The sequence below is a fragment of the Panthera leo genome, chromosome D4, assembly GCF_018350215.1.
Source record: "Panthera leo isolate Ple1 chromosome D4, P.leo_Ple1_pat1.1, whole genome shotgun sequence".
Taxonomy (NCBI): domain Eukaryota; kingdom Metazoa; phylum Chordata; class Mammalia; order Carnivora; family Felidae; genus Panthera; species Panthera leo.
Window position 1 is genome coordinate 57385382 of NC_056691.1, and position 22420 is coordinate 57407801.

At 48.0% G+C, this 22420-nt stretch overlaps 1 protein-coding gene across 4 annotated transcripts; it reads left to right on the plus strand.

Annotated features, from left to right (window-relative positions):
- The first annotated feature begins 5502 nt into the window (after nucleotides 1–5502).
- NPR2 (natriuretic peptide receptor 2) lies at nucleotides 5503–22371 on the plus strand. Of its 4 annotated transcripts, none has more exons than XM_042913398.1 (22): nucleotides 5503–6872; nucleotides 7697–7902; nucleotides 13118–13231; nucleotides 13532–13667; nucleotides 13910–14004; nucleotides 14231–14363; nucleotides 14593–14677; nucleotides 15145–15274; nucleotides 15437–15511; nucleotides 15709–15786; nucleotides 16019–16123; nucleotides 16221–16292; nucleotides 18031–18190; nucleotides 18345–18500; nucleotides 18579–18747; nucleotides 18912–19058; nucleotides 19542–19665; nucleotides 19856–19924; nucleotides 21178–21352; nucleotides 21424–21522; nucleotides 21796–21887; nucleotides 22019–22371. In XM_042913398.1, the coding sequence occupies exons 1-22, from the start codon at nucleotides 6206–6208 to the stop codon at nucleotides 22082–22084; spliced, it is 3153 nt and encodes a 1050-aa protein (XP_042769332.1). In that variant the 5' UTR covers nucleotides 5503–6205; the 3' UTR covers nucleotides 22085–22371. The 4 variants fall into 4 exon arrangements, with proteins under 4 accessions (XP_042769332.1, XP_042769333.1, XP_042769334.1 ...); XM_042913399.1 differs by having other exon boundaries at nucleotides 15154–15274; XM_042913400.1 differs by lacking the exon at nucleotides 15437–15511.
- The last annotated feature ends 49 nt before the right edge of the window (nucleotides 22372–22420 follow it).

Genomic DNA, 22420 nt, shown 5'->3' on the forward strand with positions numbered 1-22420 from the left:
TGGGAAAAGGCAGGAAGCCCTATTAGTTTAAGGCACCTTGATTAATCTTTAAAAGTTTGCCTAGATCAATATCTTTATTTATATATCCCTTTGCTTGGTGTCCCAGCAGTTTTCACACCCTAGAACAATTCATCATAATTAGATTTGGCATGAGCGAGGGACATGCCTGTCTTTTATAAAGCAGGAGGATTGTGTAAGCACAAGGTCATTCGTTGGCAGGTCCGTTTTAGGAAGGAAGACGGCGATCTGGAAATGGATTCCTTGAAACCATCTTACCTACGTACACTGTGGAAGATCTGTGCTCCCCCTGTCTGAAGGGTAGAGGTTCAGAGGCAGCCCCGTCTGAGAAGGCACTGAGGGCAGGGGGCACTGGTTTCTGGGCCTGCCACTACTACTTCATCTGGGCAGCTGGGCTTCGCTTCCGTTTTACATTTGCATTTTTATTTGAAGAAGGGTTTTGCTGCTAAAAATAACAGTTTGAAAAACACATTTTCCATGGGGAACCATTTAAGGATTTTAAGCAGGGAAGTGACATAATTAGGTTTTTGTTTCAAAAGGCCACTTTGGCATCCGAACACATTGTGGAGGATGGCTTGGAGGGAGGTGAGACGGGAGGCCCAGAGACTTGTCACAGAGGCTGTTCAAACAGTCCAGAGGGAAGACTGTAACAGCCGGCAGCTCTGGGCTCCAACCCAGGGTGGGGGCATCCACTTTAGTTGGAGCTGGGGTTTCATGGGGCTTCCTCCCCATTCAGCTGCTTCTCACATTGACATTTTGCACCTGGCCTTTGCCTGTGTGACCCCTGCCTTAGGGTAACCTTTGACTCCTTCCTCTTCATCCTGTAGACCTAGGCTGCCACCAAGTCCTGCTGTTTCTTCCTTCATATTTTCTCATATGTGTTTCTCTCTCTCTCCATTACTATTCCATCATCCTAGATAAGGCACTTAGCATTTCATGCTCCAATTTCTCCAGGAGCCTCAGAATGGTCTTCCTGCTTTTAGTCTGCCTACATTGCCACAGCTAGCTACTTCTTTGTTTTTTCATGACATATTGCAGCCATGCACAGAAAAGAGTACAGTTTGGTCAGATCTTGCTTCACATTTCTCCTCCTCTTCCCAGTCTGTGGCTTCTCTGGGAAATTCTAAATAGAGCAAAAGATTTAAGAAGTGATGAATACATTTCCATTCTCTAGAAGCTGTTGTGATCATCTTTCCTTTGCTTCTTTTTATGTGACATATTTGTGGGTGAGGGAAAATAGGCCTCTTTTTCTCAGTGAAAGATTCTGTGAAAAAAACGTAGACTTAAAAAAAATTTTTTTTTATGTTTATTTATTTTTGAGAGACAAAGAGAGACACAGCACAAGTGGGGGAGGGGCAGAGAGAGAATGACACACAGAACCCAAAGCAGGCTCCAGGCTCTGAACTGTCAGCACAGAGCTGGACATGGGGCTCGAACTCACAAACCGGTGAGATCATGACCTGAGCCAAAGTCTGATGCTTAACCAACTGAGCCACCCAGGCGCCCCCCAAAAAAGTAGAATTTTAAATGGAGTGGAGAAGGAAATATAAAAGAGAATATTCTATCTGAGACTTTAGGCTATCAGATACTCCCAAGGGGTGGTAAGTAATTACCGGGGTTGGTAATAATGGTGAAGGGTGGTATTAGGAACATAGAGAAGCAGTAAATGTACCTGGGAAATAGGCTAAGTGAGGAAGAACAATGGACACCACTGGTCATGCATACATGTGCTGGTCTAGGCTTTGATGGAGCAGACTAGTAAAAAAAAAAGGTTCACCTGGAACTTGAATCATACGCAGTTGCTTCTCCTGACGATTCTTCAACTTCTTTTTAGGAATCCATAGAATTACCCATGGACTGTCTTTTCACAAAACCAGTATTTCTGGCCCTCAGGGTATGGTCCAGTTCAACTTTCCAAATACATACATAGACAGGTAAGTTAGAAGCAGGGATCTGATCTGAAAATATTTTAAATTTAAAACCTTTTTAACTTATAGAAGAAAATGATGTGTGAACTCAAAGTATAAACCTTTGACCTTTTAAACAATAATAGCTCCTCTTTGAGGATATTGAATATTATGAGAAGGTGAACTGGAGTTTGACCTGTTTTCAGGATTCTGTCTCTCCCACTGGGGCTAAAAGAAATAATGCAGAATTTTTATAAACTCTTTCTTTGCTTCAATATGTTTCATTGTGTTTCTCTTTTTACACTGCTTCCTCCTTTCCCTTTACTGAAATGCTGCATATGAAATGTATCTTTTCTGCCTTATTTTATCTTGCTTTCCGTGGCTGTTCCCTGCCCTCTGTTGGCAGGTTCCTTTGGACCTGTCTGTCTTGTGTGCAAGAGAGAATCACATATAGTTAAAGTTCTTTTTTTTGCAGGTCAGATCAGTCAAGCAGAGAGAAGACTGGAAGGTGTGTGGGTTTTTTTGTTTTTTTGTTTTGCTTTTTGTTTCGCTGGAATCCTGTAGGTCTGGAGGCATGGTCTGGTGGGGGGCAAACCTGAGGGTTCAGAGTTAGCTGTGAAACCAGGTAAATTGTAAAACTGGTCAGTGCTGAACTAGAAGTCAGTTTGGAGCATCAGGCCCTGCCATGGAGTGGATTAGCATGAGCCTTGATCCCATGGGTGGTCCCAAACCCAGCAAGGGTCTTGAGCCTCCTTTGGCCTGAGTGTGATTGGAGGTAGGACTTCTTTCCACTAAGGAACAGGGCAGCTTGGGAACCACAGCGGCTTATAGCAGCTAGCTGATTTGATGCTCAACAGTTTAGTTCTGGGTCAGAAATGAGGTGTTTGGGCTGGCCCTATCCTAGAAGAAATGATAAGTGGTGTCTGTGAAGTAGTAGGAGGCCATACCAACCCTACAGAGAGAAAGATGGACCCTACTGCATGCTGCTCAGGCCAGGAGGGTCTTTAGATTTCTCAGGTTTTGTATGAATTACAGTGGGGTCACCAAATACAGCCCAAATCTTATTGTCCACATCAATGAGAGCAGTGATTGCTTGGATAATGGGAATATATAGATAACCAAAGTTCTCATTTACATAGTACTTTCAGCCTACCCTCAAAAAGAAAAAACAAACAAAAACCTTTTACTGGATGTTAATACGAAACTACATTAAGTAATTAACTTTTATTTTCCTGCCCTTTCCCACTTTCTAGTATTAGTGGCCAGTTGGAAGGAGGAAGGAAAGGGCAAGATGATTGAAAGTTTAACCCCTAACATAACTTACAGTTGTCATTAATATTCAGAATAATGACATATCATGTACTTGAACTTGTCTGGGAGTCTGGGCAACAGTGGTGTTGGTCATTACTGGGGTCTGTAGGTGTTCCAGAGAGAACTGTCTGGGTCTTTGGTGGCCATTACCCTATAAGCACAGCTTCATGTGGTAAGTTCATGAGTTAGCAGGGTATTTGTACAGAGCCCCATCTTTGAGAATATCTGTACAGTGCCTTACTTGGATTCCAGTCTCTACTAGTAAAAAGCCATTTAGGGTTGGGGGGGGGGAGTGGTCTCCCTCTCTGGGACTTAGTTTTCTGTTGTTGTTATTATTATTATTTTTTAGTAGGCTGTATAGCCAACATGGGGCTTGAACTCAGAACACCTAGATCAAGAGTCCTATGCTCTACTGACTGAGCTGGCCTTGGACGCCAGTTCCCAGTTATCTTTAAATGAGGGAATTGAACAATATATTTGTAAGATTCCTCATGTCCCTGAAATTCACAGATTCTGGCAGATATTGTGTCATTTTGGATTTGTTTCCCTTATTAAGCTGTGTGTAGTTGCTTACAACATATTATTTGGTTGACATGGTCTGAAGTTAGAACCATGTCTTTTCAGGTTATCCCCTTTTGACTTTTTTATCCTTTGCTTTCTTGCTCAGATAGGACAAAATCCCTTTTTACTAGCCGTTGGGAGCTGGAATTGAAATTACCATCCCTCTGTGTTGAAGAAGTCCTAAGGCTGCTATTTCTACTGGACTTGGGGCAAAAGATGTTGTCGGGGTCTTGCCTTTGACATGGATTCCAGCTACATGCTCCTCAAAGGTAAGGGCTGTATTATTCACCTTTTCTTGTATTCACCCTTACAGCTGTGCAAGTCAGCCAGTGTTCAATAAAGAAATATCATACCTAAGAATAAAATGGCATTGTCCTTCATTTCCCCCCGAAACCACTAGGTGTCGCCTTCATCGCAGAGAAAGTAGGCCCCTCCTCTCTCCCTGCACACCTACACCCCTCCCTCTACTCTAGGAGCGCTCAGCTTCTAGGCACGGTGATTTCTGGAGAAGAGGCTTGAAGGGGGAGAGAAACTGTGGCTCTCTGAAGGAGAATGGGTTTATATGTATCTCCTTTATGATAGTTTGAGAGAAACTCCCCAGGGTCCCATAGCAGTCCCCTCCCAGCAACCATGGTATCATCCCTCTTAAACTATTCTCAGGATCAGATTGGCACGCCAGATACAGAGTATCTGGGGATAGCTTTCTAGGCTGGAGGCTTAGGAGCAGGGTGGAACCCAAGGGGGATACAATGGGCTTGCATTGCTGGGGGAATGTTCTGCTCAGTCAGTCCATGAGCTGTTATCAGGTGCAATCCTGGGCTGTGCAGGGAGACAGAAGAGAAGAGGCTGTTCCTGGGCTGGGTCCCTGGAGCAGATGGTGTGGTAGAGGCCCAGTGGGCTATGGTGGGCCTCTGAAGACATGGGAGGGCACAGAAGGGAGCATGGGGAAGGAAGAGGGAGGGTGGGGGGCTGAGTTCTAAGGAAGAAGGAGACCCATGGACTTTGTAAGGACTCAGGAAAAACCAGGCATTGGAGCCCCTTGGTCCTGGAGGGGCCAGTCTTCCAGGTGGCAGGCACCTCTTCCTGGTGAAGGAGTGAGAGGTTCCTGGCAATGGGAAGGGTGCTATGGTTTACTAGGTGGAGGACTAGTGAGGATACCAAATATTTGGGGATTCCTGACTGCTTCCCGGAGACTGGAGTGTTGGAGGGACTCAGGGGAGTTAAGAGAGGGGACCCTAAGAACAGCGGGATACCAAGCGGGGAGAGGAGAAGTTCTGGGCTCCTGGCAATGTGCAAGATGGAGAGACAGTGGCGGGGTGGGTCAGGGGCTTGGGGGAGACAGGGCTGGGCCCGTAAAGTGAGAGGACGACCAGGAACCTCACCGGCCTGAGAGCCCCTGGCGCGGAGCCCCCGAGTTGTCACTGGGTGGGTTTGAGACCTGGGATGTCCCTGGGCGCCAGGGTAGGGGGTGGGGGGAGACAGCAGGCGCCAGAGGGTGGGGCCTGAGGGGGAGGAGGAGGGGCCGCGGGGGAGGGGGCGGGGAAGGCGCGGGGCGGGGGCGGGGGCGGGCGGCCTGCCCGGGGAGTCACACTCGGCCGCCGCCGCCGGCGCAGCGAGCGGAGACGGGCCGGGCCGCGGCGACCTGACCTGGACAAGCGGCGCGCCCGGGGGCCCAGGCGGGGGGCGGGAGGAAGCGCCCGGCAGCGCCGGCCGCCCGGGCCCAGGAGGAGCGGAGCAGAGAGGAGCTGGGACACGGGCGGGGCCGCCGCAGCTCCGGATGGGACCAGCGCCCTGGGCCCGTTAGTCCAAGCAGGAGCTTCAGGAGAAGCCTTCACTGGGAGATTTACCCCTGCCTTTCCCTCTGCTCCAGCCCAGGCCTCGCTTCGCTCCCCGCCCGCCCATGGTCCCGGTCCTTCCGCGGCGCGGGCCCCCTCCCACCTTACCCCCTTGGTCCTCCTTTTCGCAGCTCTCAGCCCTCCTAGCCCCTTCAGCTGTGAGGTCCCCTCAGGCCTTTCCTTTGTACCAGCCTCCCCCCCGCCCCCACCCCATCCCAGTCTCGGATCCCCTTTTCCTTCCCAGCTAAAGCTCAAGATTCATCAGGCTCCTTCGCCTCTCACTGTCCCCATCCCAGTCACAGGCCCCCTTGGTCCCTACCTTCTCCTGCCACCCTACTCAGCCCTCAGTCCTTGCCCCAGACCGGTGGACCCACTCCTTACCCAACCCCCGGGGCTTCTTCCCATCTCTCTTCACCCGTCCCCACCACTTTCTGTGTCGCAGCCTGCCTAGCTTCTCCTCACTTCTCTCCCTGGCCATCTTCCCCAGGTTCCAGGCTGGGTGGTGCTTGTGCCTCCTCCGTAGGCCAGAGTGGCACCAGGTTCTGGGGGTGGTGGGGCCGCTGCTTTCTCCCTATGGCACTGCCATCACTCCTGCTGTTGGTGGCAGCCCTGGCAGGTGGGGTGCGTCCTCCGGGGGCGCGGAACCTGACTCTGGCGGTGGTGCTGCCAGAACACAACCTGAGCTATGCCTGGGCCTGGCCACGGGTGGGTCCTGCTGTGGCACTAGCTGTGGAGGCGCTGGGCCGGGCACTGCCTGTGGACCTGAGGTTTGTCAGCTCGGAACTAGATGGCGCCTGCTCTGAGTACCTGGCACCGCTGCGCGCTGTGGACCTCAAGCTGTACCACGACCCCGATCTTCTGTTGGGTCCCGGTTGCGTGTACCCCGCTGCCTCTGTGGCCCGCTTTGCCTCACATTGGCGCCTTCCCCTGCTGACTGCGGGTGCTGTGGCCTCTGGTTTTGCAGCTAAGAATGAGCATTATCGTACTCTGGTGCGCACTGGCCCCTCTGCTCCCAAGCTGGGTGAGTTTGTAGTGACATTACACGGGCACTTCAATTGGACTGCCCGTGCTGCCTTGCTGTATCTGGATGCTCGCACAGATGACCGGCCTCACTACTTCACCATCGAGGGCGTCTTTGAGGCCCTGCAGGGCAGCAACCTCAGTGTGCAGCACCAGGTGTATGCCCGTGAGCCAGGGGGCCCTGAGCAGGCCACCCACTTCATCCGGGCCAACGGGCGCAGTGAGTGTGGCCCAGGCTATCTTAGGGTCAGGGGAGGAGGGTCGCTGTATCCCTGCAGCTCAGCACTGGGAAACTGTGGATGGAGGTGGGCACTGAGATGTATGTGGTGGTTGGGGTCAAGAAGCACATGTGGAGAGAGCACCTGTGAGAAGGCTAAGCCATTGTATTAGGGGAGCTTGTGGACAGCATAGGCAGATGTAAACAAGGAATAAGGTAGCATGAGAGGTGGAGCCTGTGTCAGAGAAGAAGGTGGGATTGGGGGGAAACTGACTTTCGGGAGCAATACGAGTGCCTTAGAGTACTGGATGTGGTTGATGGCCACTCCAGAATGAGTGTCATCTGTGAGCAGAGACTTCTCAGACGGGGCACCAAGACAGGGCAGAAAAATAGTAAGGACTCCATAAATGGGCTTTTGGATTCAGCGCATTTGTTGGGGAAAGACAGAGTAAAACTGCCACTGACAGTAATTCTGAGCAGTCAGTGCCTTTGAGCCTAGGGAGAGGCAGGGCCGAATGGGGCAGTGAGGAGGGCTGGGTGGGGCGCAGCAGTCAGAGCTCTGGGAAGAGGAGGGGCTTAAAGGCTGATAGCTCCCTTCCTCTGGGGTCTGGAGTCAGACTCTGACCTCTGCCAGATGGTCCATAAAGCCCCAAGGCACTTATGACATAGACTCCAAGGGGGAGGGATGGGGAGCATATGTTGGGTGGTTGATAGGTTAGGGCACTTTCTTCCTTGCTGAAGATGGAAATGCAGATGGTTCAGAGAGGGGGCTGCCTGGGGACTGGGGACTTTCTCAGAATGCTCCTCTGTTTTATACTTGTTCCCAGTTGTGTATATCTGTGGCCCTCTGGAGATGCTGCATGAGATCCTGCTCCAGGCCCAGAGGGAGAACCTGACCAATGGGGATTATGTCTTCTTTTACCTGGACGTCTTTGGGGAGAGTCTTCGTGCAGGCCCCACACGCTCCACAGGCCGGCCCTGGCAGGACAATCGCACCCGGGAACAGGCCCAGGCCCTCAGAGAGGCCTTTCAGGTATCATTTGCGCCAAACGTGGAGGAGGGGGAAAGGAAACTTCTTTGGAGATTCTCTGTCATAAGACCCACAGAAACCCCAGAAACAGGACAGGAATTATGAGCTACAAGAGTGAAATTAACAGAGGCTTTTTGAGTCTCCTATCATTCTTCCTTACTTCCCCACTTTTGTGACTCTTTTCTCATTACTAAGGCTACCTCCCAAGATCCTGGAACATTCTCTTAAGTCCCACTAGTAGACTTTACTGTGAGGGAGAAAAGTTCAGGAAAAGACCTGGTCCTGGGCCCTGGGAGGACTTCCATCCTTTCTGAATAGGCGAGGTATGATTGAAGTACAGTTAGATACAAATACGAGAAAGAATATGATTATGTGTCCTGGAACAGACACTAAGAACTTGGGGTTCGGATGAGGGAGAGTCAATGTGAGCTGGGTTTAGGAAAGCTTTTTTATAAAGATGAGAATCTTTTGTGACTTGAAAGATAGACGCCACAGTCCTAGTCTCAGCAGGAGAGAGGATCTAGGCAGTCTGAGCAAAGAGATAAAAGATAGAAATGGACATGTTTGGGAAACCAAGAAGATACTGACCTGACAAGAAAGAAGGGTTGGCTTGAAGCAGATGTAGGAAATAATGTTGCAAAGATATAATCAGATTAAGGAGAGCTCTGAAGCTAAAATTAAGGCGCTTGGACTTGGATGTGGGGTCCTTGATATTTTTTTGTGAAGAGAAATATAAAGACAGAATTCAGGTTGGATAAGAAGAGGAGGAGGTTAGAGGCAGTGAGATCACCTGTATTCGGGTCAAATGGAGTGAGGTGATATAGGCTTCAAGGACAGTGGCAGTAGTAGGAATGGAAAGAAATGAATTTAGGAAACAACTTGCAGGGGAAATTGACATGACTGTTCATTTCACTCCTCTGCTCAAAACTTTCAATGACTAAATTCCTACAGAATAAAGTCCTGACTCCTTATCATGACATTTCAGACCTTCTACAGTCTGTGTTCAGCCCAGGTTTTCAGTCTTGCCTCCTAGTGCCCCTCATGCCCAGTACTCCAGCCAACCAGACCTCTCTCAGTTCCCCAACCCCTGGGCCTCCCTGCCCCCTTGCCGTTGTGCTCTTTGCTCTATTTTTCTGGAATGTTCTTTCTTCCCTCATGCCAAATCTCTGCCCCTGCAAATCACACCCATGAATTGTTCCCTGACTCTTCCACCAATTTTTTCACTATCTCTCCTTTTTCTGAAAAAAGGATTTTAAGTGGCATATAGGGTAACTTTAAAGTCTTTTCAACCCTGGGATTCTCTGAGTCTAAAATTCAGTAGATCTTTACAAGGGCTGGACTTGGGTGGTCATCTTCTCTAATGAGTAAAATTTTGTGTGACTGTAATTGTATATTTAGTGGTATCTGTGAATGACATGTCTGGTATGAGTCTGTGACTGTCACACTTGAACCTGGGCAGTGGCAGGACAGGTTTTGTTTATGCTGTCACTTTTGCCTAAAACAACCTTCTCACCTTTGTCTGGATAATGTGTGTGTATTCTTTAAGGCTCAGATCAGTTATTTTTCCTTTGAGGAAACAATCCTTGAATCCCCAGGTTGAACTGAATTTCCTATTCTTGTGCTTAACTCCATCTCCTATAGAGCTTAACCACATTATCAGTCAATGTTTGAGTCATTTGAATATTGGCTCATTCTATTAGTGTCTGTTGAGCACCTATTATGTCCCAATCACTGTGCTAGGTACTGGTATGCAGTGGAGAACATAACAGATGTAGCTCCTGCCTGGAGCTTACATTTAGTAGGAGAGACAGACATTAAATGAGCAAATAAATACAAACATAGGACAACTTGCGGTGAGTGTTACTAAAAACCCCGTAAAAAATAAAACCAGGGGGAAGAAAAAGCGCTTCTCATGAAAAGGGAATGGCAAGGGAATTGTACTCTAGCTAGTGTGGTCAAGGTAGATCTCTGTGGCTCTCCTGGATGGGAGGACTCCATAGCTTTATGGGCTGTATTCTTTTTTGTGGAAGGAATATCTCTTTCTTGTCTGAGAATTCCTACCAGTCAACGGGCCCCAGCACTTAGCTTGGGGGGAAATGAGATCTAGTCAGCTAACAGATAAATTAATTCTCAGTTCTCCCACTTACTGCAGGCATTATTCAGAAAAACAAAGAGGGATTTTGCTATGACTCAAAAGAAGGGGAAATAGGCAGTCAAGAATATGCTGAGGGGGAAATCAAGGCTTTGGGGTGGGATGAGGGTAAGGGAGTAATGAAGTGTTTTCTAGAAAAACTACTCATGTTGTTCCAGTGCTGAAGCAGGGCAAGGGGTAAGGGAAGTGGGCAGTCAGCTCCAGTCAAGGATGAAAGAGCAGAGAGCCCTTAACCAGAGATAACTGGTCTACTGGGGGAGAGGCTCAGAAATTGAGTATATTGATATGATTTTTCTCGCCCATTGAGCTATAGCTACTGGCGGGCAAGGATCATGCTCATCTTTGTATTCCATATGCCTAGCACATACTTGTTGAAGTGAATTACCGGGTGTGTTGGGGAGAAGCGGGGACACGACTAAGAATTCGTCTGCAGAGGAGTAGAGCCGCCAGGTACTATAAACCAAGATGATCAGCCAGGACAGAGAATACGTAGACACAATGGAGCTAAATAAGCAAATGACCAGGCTCTATGGTCCCAGGCTGTGCCTTTGAGGACTACAGGGTCAAACCTAGGCAGAAGTCGCAACCTAGGTGACCAGCATGAGATTGCATTAGAGGAGACACCAGCAGCTAGAATGGAAGTCAGGGCTAGACCGAGGGCCGCATAAGGCAGAATCTCTTCTGGAGACAATTTTTTGTCTGTTTAAGCCACTGCTGACAGCGCCTCCTGATGTGGCCGAGGGGGCCTCAAACGTAGGCCTCAAGGCACACCGCCAGTGCCTAGGTGTACATCTGGCTTCACTCACAGCTAAACCTGTTTTTGGCAGCCTTTGCTTGTTTTTTTTTTTTCTCACCTGGAGTCCGCTGAAAAAAGGGACACCATTATCTACCTCCCTTCACCTGCTTCTCTCTAGCCCCTGAGCAAGCATAGAAATTCTTTGGACATTCTTCTTCTTTCTTGCTCTTTTTTTTAGTAGCTAGTAACCACAGCAAAACAGTCTAGCATAGCAGTTTTCAAAATGTGGTCTTGGAACCCTGGGGGTCACTGAAATCCTCTTAGAAGGACCATGAGGTCAAAACTATTTAAGAAATAATACTAAGATGTTTATTTGCGTCCTCACTCTTATTCCTCCACGATTGCACAGTGGAGTTTTCCAGAGGCTACATGACACGTGCTGCTGTTATCACTCTGGCAGCTGTAGAAGGGGTAGTTGAATATTCTTGTGTTTTAAAAGTTTGTCAGTTTTGGGGCGCCTGGGTGGCGCAGTCGGTTAAGCGTCCGACTTCAGCCAGGTCACGATCTCGCGGTCCGTGAGTTCGAGCCCCGCGTCAGGCTCTGGGCTGATGGCTCGGAGCCTGGAGCCTGTTTCCGATTCTGTGTCTCCCTCTCTCTCTGCCCCTCCCCCGTTCATGCTCTGTCTCTCTCTGTCCCAAAAAAGTAAAAAAAAAAAAAAAAAAAAAGTTTGTCAGTTTTAATTTCTAAAACATAAATATTGATAGATGTAATCCAAACAATCAAAAGCTCTTTGTGGTCCTCAGTAATTTTTAGTGGTATAAAGAGGTCATGAGATCAAAAAGTTTGAGAACTGCTAGTCTAGCAAACATAAACCTAGAGAATTATGATGTGTTTAAAAAGTGTTAAAAACCTGTTATCAGCCTTTGTATTGAAATATAATTTGTGTTAAGCATGATCTTTTGGGGCTCTTTCCCTGATTTTTTTTTACATCGTTTGTCAACAATATCCTACCCTTCTATTTTTCTTTTATTCTTGAAACAGGTGTTACTGAACAAACCCTCCCAACTCCACCTCAGCCCCCTTCTTTTAAATTTTGCCCGAGGGTGGGAGAGTATTACAAGTATGTGATCAAGGATCCAAATGCCCCAGTAAGAATAATTACATTATGAAGCAAAGTCTAGTCTAATGTAATGAATACATATTAGAAACTGAATTTATTATTTCCTACCTAGAATGAATTTATATATAATAAATCATATGTGATTTATCTAGTATCTCTATGTCCACATGTACTTTCAATGACAGGAATTAACAGAACTGGTAGAAGTCCGTAGATGTTATGTTCACAAAGTCACACTTCATAAAATACATTGATCTGAAGTCTTTCCCTGAGGTTGCGATGCCAATTTCCTATCTGAGACAAAGGCTAGTCTCAGTGATTGGGTAGGCCTGAGGTGTAGGCAGAGGCCAGTGTGTCCATCAGCTAAGGAAGGGAGAATGTGTAAGGTCGGTGGGAGTCACATGGGCACCCCAGTGAGAGACAGAGATGTGCTGACTTAAGGCCAGTGAGATGTGGGTGTGGCTGAGATCACATATGTCGTTTGCTCATCTGTGAAATGTGTGTGGGCATATGACTACATGTTTTCTCTGTGACACATGTCTATTACTTAGTGACATATAGGACCATGCCACTATGCAGGACAGTGTTGCTGATGGTAGGTGTTCCACACGTTAAATGAATGGGTCCACAACTTTTCACAGATGGAATCATTGTCTCCAAGTATTTCCCCCAGTTGTCATAGAACCTGAAATCTCTTTTATTTACTAGATGGAGGCACCGTTCCAAGTGGCCCAAATGAAAATATAAACACTTCTTTTTTGAAAATATAAACATTTAACTGATAACATTAACAGTGATTAAGACCTCAGAGAGGAGCTGTTTTATCAGTGTTGTCCTTGATAGTGAATAGGAAGGGACAGAGCGAGCAGCTGTGAGTGCTGTGGCAGCCTGGCAGGGAGGCTTGGCTGGTGGAGAGGCTTGGGGATGGAGTTGATTTCATCTATTTCCTAGTCTCCACCTTCCCAGAACCATGCACCTTTCATGGAGGAGTGCCACTCACCTCTTCCCAGATGTATTGAACATATTCCATACATATATCACACACACAGGGGCACACACAACACAGAGTTTAGTATCCTCTCAGCCTTCAGACTCACCCGTGTATATTTCATATCATGTGTATTTCACCAAGTTTCCCTATCCTGCTTCCTCTCTTCCCCAATGCCTATCTTGAATCCTTTTCATTCTCCCCCATGTGCTGTTGGTACAGACAGTATTGGTGATCACATACCGAGAACCCCCAAATCCTGAGTATCAGGAATTCCAGAATCGTCTGCTGATAAGAGCCCGGGAAGATTTTGGTGTGGAGCTAGCCCCCTCCCTGGTAAGTAGATCTCTCTTTCCTGAGAGTCAGGCCAGGCTTTGAGGAAAGGCTCTTCTCCCTAACTCAGCATTAAGCCTTGGCCGTGGAGCCAGCCATACATGGGAACTGTCTGCTTTTATACAGGATTTTTCTTTCTGCCCTTTTGTCAAGTGAGGTAGGGCTGGCACTTTAGGAATGAGAGGAAGGAAGGAAGCAAACCAGAAGAGAGAAGAGGTAGAGGGAGACCCCAGAGATGGAAAGGGGGCTGGGTAGGGGCCTGGCAGTTCATTTGGAGAGCACTGCTGAAGTTACCACCCCTAGATGAACCTCATTGCTGGCTGCTTCTATGATGGGATCCTGCTATATGCTGAAGTCCTGAACGAGACAATACAGGAAGGAGGCACCCGGGAAGATGGACTTCGAATAGTGGAGAAGATGCAGGGCCGAAGATACCACGGTAATGAAGGAGGCCAGGAGGAGACCAGAGGGCTGCTCTCAGGCCTGGGAGTGGAGTAGGCAGAAGAAAATACAAGATACGAGGGGCAGGAGGAAGTTAGTGGGGAGGTCAGAGAACGTGGTAGAGGTGGGCGTGTATTAAGAACAGGGGCAGGGAGGGACTCTAAGGAATTAGAGGAATCAGGGCATAGGAGAGGGGCATAGAGTAGATCTCAAAGTAAGGGCTACTCTTTTCTATCTTAGGTGTAACTGGACTGGTTGTTATGGACAAGAACAATGACCGAGAGACTGATTTTGTCCTGTGGGCCATGGGAGATCTGGATTCTGGGGACTTCCAGGTGATGGGGGAAGAAGCAGGGAGGAGAATGTGGGCCCTGAATATCCAGCTTTCAGAGGTTCAGTGGGGCAGAACCAAAGGTAGTAGAGGCAGGGACTTACTTTCTCTGCTGGAGCTGCATGCTGGGTAGGTGGGAAGTTGGGGGAGAAAAGCAGCCAAATAGCTGGGGTCTGGGAGAGAGGCAGGTGGGAGCAGGCCTGTGGGCCCAGTTTTCTCCTTCCTCACAGCCTGCAGCTCACTACTCAGGAGCCGAGAAGCAGATTTGGTGGACAGGACGGCCTATCCCCTGGGTGAAGGGGGCCCCCCCCTTGGACAATCCCCCCTGTGCCTTTGACTTGGACGACCCATCCTGTGATAAAAGTGGGTGTGTGCAGGGGTTGGGAGTAATTCTTCCTCCCCTCCCTCCCATTCTTTCACCTCCCCTCCCTAACTCCCCACCCTTAGCTCTGTTTTCCTTGACTTGTATACTGTATACCCCTTCCTCACTTCTTTCCCTCCAGAAATCTGTCTGCTTCTCACACCCTGAGCACCACCCCCGCCCCGTCCACAGCTCCACATAGTCTTTCTCAGGGTCCCCTCTCTCCTTCAGCTCCGCTTTCAACTCTGGCGATTGTGGCACTGGGCACAGGAATCACCTTCATCATGTTTGGTGTCTCCAGCTTCCTCATTTTCCGGTGAGTTCTGGCCTTCCCACCGACCTGCTCCCTCCCTCCCACTGCCCAGGCTTTCTGGGGGTTAGTGGGTATCTTTCGTTTGATGGCTACCTCTTAGGCCTAACGTCTTCCTCTCTAGCCTTTCTTGTTAAGCTGTCTTTTAGCCTAGGTGTTGTTTTCCCACTTTTGGTTCTAGACTGGGTGTCCTAACTAGGGATTTTGAGTGGGGTTTTATAGGGGCAAAGGTGAATTTTCCGTGAATGCTACCATTTTAAGAAAGAACTTTTACCTTCAGCCTCTGTGTTTTCAAGTGAGCATAGGGCATGTATCCCCTATGTAGAGAATGCATCCTTCTGTCTCAGTCCTGCAGCGAGTCCCGCCTCAGGTATAAAAGTTGTAGCATCCGGAGCTTCGGGGAAGCCGCTGAAACCCCACTGTTGGCTTACGGGGTGGTAGGATTGGGCTTGCCAGTCAACTGAGATGTGCAGTCCTTACAGAAAGCTGATGCTGGAGAAGGAGCTGGCTAGCATGTTGTGGCGCATTCGCTGGGAAGAACTGCAATTTGGCAATTCAGAACGATATCATAAAGGTGCAGGCAGTCGCCTCACACTGTCGCTGGTGAGCCCTTGTCTCAGCTGTCCCTCTGCTTCCCTCTGAGTTCCTGTCCTTTCGTACCCTGGACCTTTCCCAGCACATTGGCCTGTAATGATAGCCCCTGCACTGCCACCATCATCTAATGTTCCTTTCATCCTTCCGCCTCCATGTTGCCCTTGGCCCCAGCGGGGATCCAGTTACGGCTCGCTCATGACAGCCCATGGGAAATACCAGATCTTTGCCAACACCGGTCACTTCAAGGTGAACAGTCATCCGCTTGTTCTGGTCCCCACCATTTCATCCTGTCTCATCCCCATCTATCACCTCTTCCCACAAATCTCTGCCCCTCATAACCTTCCTTCCTGTGTCCAGCTGAGCTCCTGGATGTCCACAGTTCTCCAGTATTTCCCAGCACCCAGGAACTAATTTCCCTTTTCCTCTTTCACTCCTGCCATCAGGGAAATGTTGTTGCCATCAAACACGTGAATAAGAAGCGCATTGAGCTGACCCGGCAGGTTCTGTTTGAACTCAAACATGTATGTAATGGTGTGTGGGTTCAGGGTTCAGGGTAAAAAGGGATGGAGAAGAGGAAAGGGGGAAGAAGAGAGGGGAATAGTAAAATTGGCTAGCAGGTCAAGGGGTTTATTTATAAGTGATTTTAAGTTGCAGGTACAATTAAGAGAAAGGCTCTCTCATGCAGTGGTAGATTTCTGTATCTCTTTGAATTCTCTCCCCCGCCCCCTCACCTTTTGTTGTTATTGTTGTTAGATGAGAGATGTTCAGTTCAACCATCTCACTCGCTTCATTGGTGCCTGCATTGACCCTCCCAACATTTGCATTGTCACCGAGTATTGTCCTCGTGGGAGTTTACAGGTAAGGGAAAGGTGGAGATTCTAGGGGCAGGGGAGAAAGGCCTGTGATAGCTAGTGCTACTAGGATAGTCACATAATCTGTTCCATGTCACTACCAGGATATTCTGGAAAATGACAGCATCAACTTGGACTGGATGTTTCGTTATTCGCTCATTAATGACCTTGTTAAGGTGAGTCTTCCCCACTCTTCCTTAAGAGTTCATCTGCTTTCAAATGCCTTTGTTTCTTGATCTTTGCTTTCAGCTTCTCCTTCCTAGTCCTCTAAAAGTCCCATTTTCTCCAGTTCCCCTTATATCTCTGGTTGGGCAATAATGGGTAAATAAAAGGTCTGGAGTTTTTAATTGGGGGAGATGTATTGGCCACAATGAGTCCTGTACTTGTAAAGAAGTTTCGTGTTCCTGCCCTAAATATCTCTAATCTCTTGCCATCATCTTTTTTTGTTTGTTTGTTTTTAAACCTCCACGAGCTTATATTAAGATTTCTTGGCAGGAAAAAAATGAATGAGGTCATCAAACATAGAATCATGTATTCTCTGACCAATATTTGGCATATCTGCTCTTTTGTTCAGAAAAACTGAAATCTTATAAAGAATGTTTACTAGTAAAACTAAGAGAAACCAAGGAAAATTATACTAAACCTGTAGTATCTTCCCATATATTAGGTTTTCGCTATTTTCAAGTGACCCAGAGACCCGTGGGTATAGAGAGGTATGAATTTGAATCTTGCATGAGTTGGACAGGTGTTTAGAGCAAGTGCTGCAGCCAGTGAGTCAGCCCAGTGGGTCACTTGTACTGCACTTGAAGCTGGCTTTGGCTTTTCTGTTTAATTCTCATGAGGTTATTTAGAATTTGTGTGTGTGTGTGTGAAAGTTTGCCATTAAATGAGATAAAATATTAGGTAAAGTTGATGTGTTGGCTGTGACATTAAATATAAGAAAAATATGACTTTTGAGAGAACAATAATTTGATGGAAAAGTGATTTAGAACAAAGCCAGAAGCCTGATTAATCCTTTCTGTATTCACAAATTTGGTGACTCCCAAAGGTTTTGTTGATATCGAAAGGAATAAAAAGGAGGAGTTCACAGAGACTGGAATTATGAATTGTTTATGTCCAGAGCTAAATATTTAGACACAGTTGTTTTGGTTAGCATATAGAACACTGCATCCTTTTTCTGTTCCACCTGAACTGACGTGGGTGGGCTCCTAGGGTTTCATTTTGGGAAGCATCACTCTGCCTTCTTAGGACCTGCCTAATGGTCCCTCATACGCAAAGGTTTTCTCCTGTCTGGCCCCATGGGGCCAGAAGTGTCTGGTTTCTGTGTTGGCTTGGCAGCTGTCTCCTACTTTTGTCCATTTTCCAGGGTTTTACTAATTTACTATTTTCTCCACTTTCTCTCTGGCCCTTACTTTCTTCCTCCATCCTGACTTGCCTGCCTACACATGGTTATATGTTAAAGTTGACAACTGGTTAGTCTTGGTACATCTAGGTACTCTGGATAGCCGAGTCTCTAGCCTTCCTAGGTTTTCCTAGTGGTGGCCGTACATTTGAGGCCATCATGGGTGTCAGTCACATCAGTCTTAGAGTTCACCCTCCTAGTTCTGTTCACTACTCAGAAGACTGACTGCTCTTTCTAGGGTAAATAACTGATAGCTCCCCTTGTCCTTCCCCTTAAACATTTCTTGTCCCTGGTGCCTAGGTGCCAATATACCGTTTATGGTACCAGGAAGGGATAACTGTCCTATTCAGCCTGCTTCTTTGGGTAGAAACTGCAAAGGATGCCTTCCAAAAGTAGCTTATGGTTTTTATGGTCCCAAGATCTTCAGACAGCTAGCTAATGCCCATCTCATAGAGAGGGGGTATCCTAAGCCATATATGATCCAAACCCATGACTTGATCTGTATCCTGCAGGGCATGGCCTTTCTCCATAACAGCATTATTGCATCCCACGGGAGTCTCAAGTCCTCCAACTGTGTGGTGGATAGTCGTTTTGTGCTCAAAATCACAGACTATGGCCTGGCCAGCTTCCGATCAACTGCTGAACCTGATGACAGCCACGCCCTCTATGCCAGTGAGGCCTTCCCCCACAACTCACTTTTATATAGCTCCTCTGGCCTTGATCATTTCCACCTGGGGAGGGTGGGAGAGGGAGATGGAATGACAGGAACATGGGGAGTATTATGGGCTCTTTTTGAGGACCTGGCCAGCCTGTTCCTTCTTTTTAGAGAAGCTGTGGACTGCCCCAGAACTGCTTGGTGGGAACCCGTTGCCAACCACAGGCATGCAGAAGGCTGATGTCTATAGCTTTGGGATCATCTTACAGGAGATAGCACTTCGCAGTGGTCCTTTCTACTTGGAGGGCCTGGACCTCAGCCCCAAAGGTGAGAGTCAATCTACTACCCACAGACTGCTCTACCTGGGGGACCCTGTTCTTCATCCAAACCCTTTATCACCCTCAGAGATTGTCCAGAAGGTCCGAAATGGTCAACGGCCATATTTCCGGCCGAGCATTGACCGGACCCAACTGAATGAAGAGTTGGTTTTGCTGATGGAGCGATGTTGGGCCCAAGAACCAGCTGAGCGGCCAGACTTTGGACAAATTAAGGGGTTCATTCGCCGCTTTAACAAGTGAGAGGGCACTTAGGGGGCAAGGGCTCCCCAGGGATAGAAGCCTCATCAGTCTTGGTGGATGAGGCGTGTGGGGCTGGTGGGGCCAAGAAGGTGGGTTGGGTAGGAAGTCCTGGGAGTCTTGAGAATCTGGGAGCAGGTACCATATTCTGGCCTCCCCCCAGGGAGGGCGGCACGAGCATACTGGACAACCTGCTGTTGCGCATGGAGCAGTATGCCAATAACCTGGAGAAGCTGGTGGAGGAGCGCACACAGGCCTATCTGGAGGAGAAACGCAAGGCTGAGGCTCTGCTCTACCAAATTCTACCCCAGTGAGAATTTGTCACCCTTCCCCAACCTTCCTTTGATATTCTACTCTGTTGAGTTCTGCCTGATCAAGCTCCTGAGAACTCACTTCCCAACTCTTAGAATGCTGCTTTGTTATATCTTGACACAGTGAGCCTTTCTGGCTTTACACAGTGTGTTTTCATTTTCTCTTCAAATGAGCTTTGCTGCCTTCTCTCTGCTATCCCTTCTTCTTAGGACACTGCTCTACCATGCCTTTGCACCGGCAAGTGTATGTAGAACAATCCCAACTTGAGACACTTAGTGCCCATCCCTGGGGTCCCCTTCCAACCCCCACCACTTAAATGCTTTACTTGAGCTAGTCTGTAATGTCTTCCCAGCCACCTTCCTCGTCTTCTACCAGGCTTAGCTTTCATAACTCCTCTTCTGCTCAACCATATACCCCTTTTCTCTCCCCCTCTCATCCTCTTTTCTCTCAGTTTGGCTCATACTGCACCCTTGCTTCCTAGTTCAGTGGCAGAGCAGTTAAAACGGGGAGAGACTGTACAGGCTGAGGCCTTTGACAGTGTTACCATCTACTTCAGTGACATTGTTGGCTTCACAGCTTTGTCAGCAGAGAGCACCCCCATGCAGGTGAGAGCCAAGGGTGAGAAGTAGGGGGTGGGATAGGGATCTGGGGAACTTCACTGGGGCATAGGAATCCTTGATAATAGGGGAGATTCCTTTGTTCTGGAGTTCCCATATTTTGTTCTAGCTTATGGGTTAAGAATTCTTAGAAAGTTAGGCACAGGTCTCAGGGGCTCTACTTTCCCATCCCTGTTAGGTGGTGACACTTCTTAATGACCTGTATACCTGCTTTGATGCCATAATTGACAACTTTGACGTCTACAAGGTGAGAGCCAGGGCTACCCTCCTACCGAGACCCCTTTAAAACCCAGTCTCCCCAAACCCTACATACCTACCTGCTCCATTGGCAGTTTGCCCTCCTGGGTCTCCAGCACCCTAGTACTGGGTACCCTTTGTAGACAGATGAGGCTCTGGCACTCTAATTGTACATCCTAGTCTAATTTCTTGTGAATCCTCAAGCTGCCCTAATCGGAACCATCACAGGATCTAGAGCCTATCTGCCACTTTTTGCCTAGGGGTATAAATATTGTCTATCGTCTTTTCTCTTCCCTCCATTCTCTCCAGACATGGACGAATCATATGGGATGTAGGTACAGAATGACTTATGGGGCTGAGGAACCTTGTAAAAAATTTTGTTGAAGTCATTGAGTTGGCACGGCGTGGGCCTTATTTACTGTGCCTGGCAGTAAAAATCATCAGGATTTAGGTGTTGACTTTGTGACTGTGTGGCCTTGGGCAAGTAACTGTAAAGCTCCTTGAGCCTCAGGTATTTTACCTAGAAGATGGGAATAATAGATTTATTGTGGAAATGTCTAACATTACACCAACAATACATATGTGTTCCTGTCCCTTTATTTGGACTTATTCTACCACGTCTGTTATTACTGTGACAATAAACCCTTTACTCAGATTGACCAATTATGCACACTTTACCCCCATTTGCTTTATTTTTTAAAAATGTATCTATTGACCTAATTACTTTTTGAACCATTTGAGAGTAAGTTGCAGGCATAGTGCCCCTTTATCCCTAAACAGTTCAGTGTCTAGTTCCTAAAAACAGGACATTCTTTTGGATACCTTCAGTACAATTAACACAGCCAAGTGTCTGCTTTCTTACCTTGGACAGTTCAGGCTGTCTGAGGCCTATTTCACTGGGCCTGCCTGACCTCACCAGCCTCTGTGCTCTTCAGGTTAGGCCTGTTTCCTTGCTTCCCACCTCCTGACAGCAGAGCCTATTTGTTCACATCTTGTTGCAGACAGGGTATCCATTCCCTCAGCAAATGGTTACTGAGTGTTCACCAGGTACAGGGGTGGTTGTGGGAGGATTTAAAGACGCCCTGAAACTCTGCCCGCGCCCCACCCCTGATTCTCAGCACCACAGCACTCATTTTCCAGTCGATGCTCTGGCCTCCCAGGCTGCTGGGATGACTCATAGTGGTGTCCAGCTTGTCTCTTTCTGCTCTTACCCATTCCCACTGATACACATAGAGGTGACCTTTTAAACCCCATCTCAATCAGGTAGAAACGATTGGAGATGCCTACATGGTGGTGTCTGGTCTCCCAGGCCGAAATGGTCAACGTCATGCCCCGGAAATTGCTCGTATGGCTCTAGCACTACTGGATGCAGTTTCTTCCTTCCGCATCCGCCACCGACCCCATGACCAGCTGAGGCTACGCATAGGGGTCCACACGGGTAAGGCTGACTCTCACTCCGTCCCTCGTATCTGCTTTTCCCAGGCTCTCCCAACCTGTTTCTTTTCACAGGGCCCGTCTGTGCTGGGGTTGTTGGCCTGAAGATGCCCCGCTATTGTCTCTTTGGAGACACGGTGAACACTGCCTCCCGAATGGAGTCTAATGGTCAAGGTAAAACAGTAGCCCTCAACCCCAGCCTCAGCCTCAATTTGTGGTGCCCTTTTCTTCTTTTAAGAGTTCTTCCAAATCTCTCAGTCTGAGAGACCACAGTTCCTGACCGCCCCATTCTTGGACATATTTTGGTTCTAGCGCATGTGCCCTGGGAAGACTGAGAGCCTCCTGAGGGGTGGTGGTTTGGTAAAGCTCTCTCCAGTACTGCCAACTCTTCTATTGTCTTTTCTTTGATTCATTTTTCCACCATCCCGGCACCCCATCCCACCCCAGCCCTGAAGATCCATGTCTCCTCTACCACCAAGGATGCCCTGGATGAGCTAGGATGCTTCCAGCTAGAGCTTCGGGGGGATGTGGAGATGAAGGTGATGGCAGGCCATGGGGGAGGGGTCATGGAAAGGGAGGATGAAAACAATTATGGGGATCATGGGGAAAAGACAGAGATAAAAAGAATAACATAGAAGAATCTGAATTATCTTCACTCCCCCACTTCCAGGGAAAAGGAAAGATGCGAACTTACTGGCTCCTAGGAGAGCGGAAAGGCCCTGCTGGGCTCCTGTAAACCCTACTTCTTCCTAAGTGAGACAATCTCCTGCTGCCGGTACCTGGGTGGGCAGCAGTCACCATCTCTCTACACACCGGAAATGGACACTGTCATGTAAGATGGAAACCAACGTGCACAAAAACCCTACTTTGTAAGGAAGTTGTTGCCCTTTGCAGCTCAGCCTTGTACATATACCTGCCTCCCTCTGGCCTGGTTCCCTTCTTCCCTACCTTCTGTAAATATCTGTATCTAAACCAGAATATTTTGGCCAAATATAAAACAACAAAAAATGTCATGGTGTCAGAGTCTGGGTTAGGGGCAAATCCAAGGAACATGGTTACTCACAGAATCACT